Raw genomic sequence first — 2,146 nt, 5'->3', positions numbered from 1 at the left:
CCGTAAATTCATGAAGCTACAAGAACACTTTTTGTGTCAAAGCAAACAGAAATAATGACTTTATTTAACAATCCTTCTCTGCGCAAGTATTCTTGTAGCTTTATAAAATTAAAGTTGAATCACTGATGTCACATGGACTATTTTAACAATGTCCTCCTTACCTTTCTGGGCCTTGAACATTTCAGTTGCATCGAGGTCAACGCAGGGTCAGAAAGCTCTCGGATTTCATAAAAAGCATCTTAATTTGTGTTCTGAAGATGAGCCTTTAAATCTAACATGTAAATGAATCCTTGAGACTGGTTTTGTGAATGGGATGGATGATTATTTGTGTAATTTGATTTGTTTTTCTCTGTTTTTCTCATGAAGTCAACTGAACCACATTCATGATGCTTTATCAATTTTGCAACTTGACACCCTTAATTCTCATCAACTTTGATTATCCAGAAAAGATGATATTCTTCAGAAATGTAGCTTTTGTGCTCCACAGAAGAAAGTCATACAGGCTTGAAAAAACATGAGGGTGAGTAAATGATGACAGAATCAATTTATTGAACAGTGCTCTAGTATCTACACGAAAAGCCCATAATTCTGACTCAGAATTTCCTGTTCGACGTGCTGCAGTGAATAGTGCGGCATTCCTCTCTTAAGTACAATTCGGTCTTAGTTGGGAAAGTGATCTGTTTTCAAAGAGCGGAGATCCATGACCCAAAACCATTGTTAGTGAACTCTGTCCTTAGCTCAGGACTGAACAATACACCTTGTTTGGACAGGTGATCTTATTCCTAATGTGAAGAAGGCTTTGAGTGAGATAACAGGCTTAGACGGCGTCGGGTTTTAATCTGACAGAAGTATTCCCAGTTGATGCCACATTCTCCATTTCAGACACAAAAACACTTTCACCAAGGAGAAGCATGTTGATTATGAAAGCTCATCAAAGCCTTTCCTGAAGGATTTTTTCATTTAGTCATGTTGTATCGCAAATGAATGTCATACAAACACCCAAATGCTGCAAATGGGCTTGTAAATGAATGTCAATTATGTGGGCCAATTAGTGTGATGTGTTTACTGTGTAAACAGAGGCTGTTTGTTTGCGCTCTCTGCAGGTTTCGACTAAAGCTCTGTTTGTATTGGGTTTTCTTACCGAACGTTTCTCAGCTGCGAACCTTTTGATTCTCCCTTAATGATTTAATATCCATCTGTTACATTGCGCGTTTTAAGATCTAACCCTTGTGCGCCGACGATGGAGCTTGAGCGGCGAACAGGTCTCTCTAGCGGTTGTACGTGCCTTTCAGAGCGTTTGCAGATCTGGAACGGTGCTTTTCCCCATTTTCTCGCCACACTCCAATTGCAAACGTCTGCTTTGTCATATTAATAAGTGAACACAGAAGCTGAAGAGTGCCTGAACTTGTCTGTGGAATACTTGAGAATGACAGGCCTTTCCATATACAGCACTCCTCCCCAAATGGAAATGGTGGGATATTACTCATTTACTCTTTCAGAGTAGCCGAGGTGTGGATTAGGAGGCATTAGGTGTCACCGTTGGACGTCTGCTGAAGAATGATGCAGTAAGAAACCTCTCTTAAATGAAGCATGAAATCAATGGTCCCCTATGATTGGGTGATTTCCTTCAAACCCGGCCCTGTTTTACTAGGATTAGTGGTCATAGGTGAGTCATGTGACTCGGGGAGAGGGTGGGACTCACACCTGACTCAGGTGAGAAAGGTTGTGTTGACTCTGGATCTTCTGAGAAGTTCTCTTGCAGCTGGATGTCTAGTTTGTTCTTCTGTAACACCTGAAGAGTCGTTCGTCACATACATAGGTCTATTTCTGGAGCTCTTCCTGGATCTTGCTGAACTTGGGCCATGTTTGGCACTGGGCATTTGGTGTCTCCTCTGTCTTCTGCAGTCTTCCACTCTTCGGCTGCACACTTCTTCCCAGCGTTTCCCAGCAGGTTGACCTCACCTCAGATCTTCATCCCTGGGCCTCTGCTCAGCTATGAGCTTCTGCGCAGTTACCTGCAGCCTGAACCCTGCAAACAGGCTCTGCTATTGGCCGCTCAGTCCACAGGACAACATGCTGAAAATATCGGTGAGCTCACTGCAACCTATACATCATTTTTGTTGTAACATTTTATATTGTTGAAAAA

At 42.2% G+C, this 2,146-nt stretch overlaps 1 protein-coding gene across 1 annotated transcript in view; it reads left to right on the top strand.

Annotated features, from left to right (window-relative positions):
• The first annotated feature begins 1,590 nt into the window (after window positions 1–1,590).
• LOC141300834 (uncharacterized) overlaps window positions 1,591–2,146 on the top strand; it is a 6,156-nt gene continuing 5,600 nt past the window's right edge. The window contains 3 exon segments of the mRNA XM_073831158.1: window positions 1,591–1,713; window positions 1,820–1,858; window positions 1,860–2,088. Coding sequence (XP_073687259.1) covers window positions 1,591–1,713; window positions 1,820–1,858; window positions 1,860–2,088 — 391 coding nt within the window.

The sequence above is a fragment of the Garra rufa genome, chromosome 1, assembly GCF_049309525.1.
Source record: "Garra rufa chromosome 1, GarRuf1.0, whole genome shotgun sequence".
NCBI classification, from domain to species: Eukaryota; Metazoa; Chordata; class Actinopteri; order Cypriniformes; family Cyprinidae; genus Garra; species Garra rufa.
This window is presented reverse-complemented; position numbering and strand designations above follow the sequence as displayed.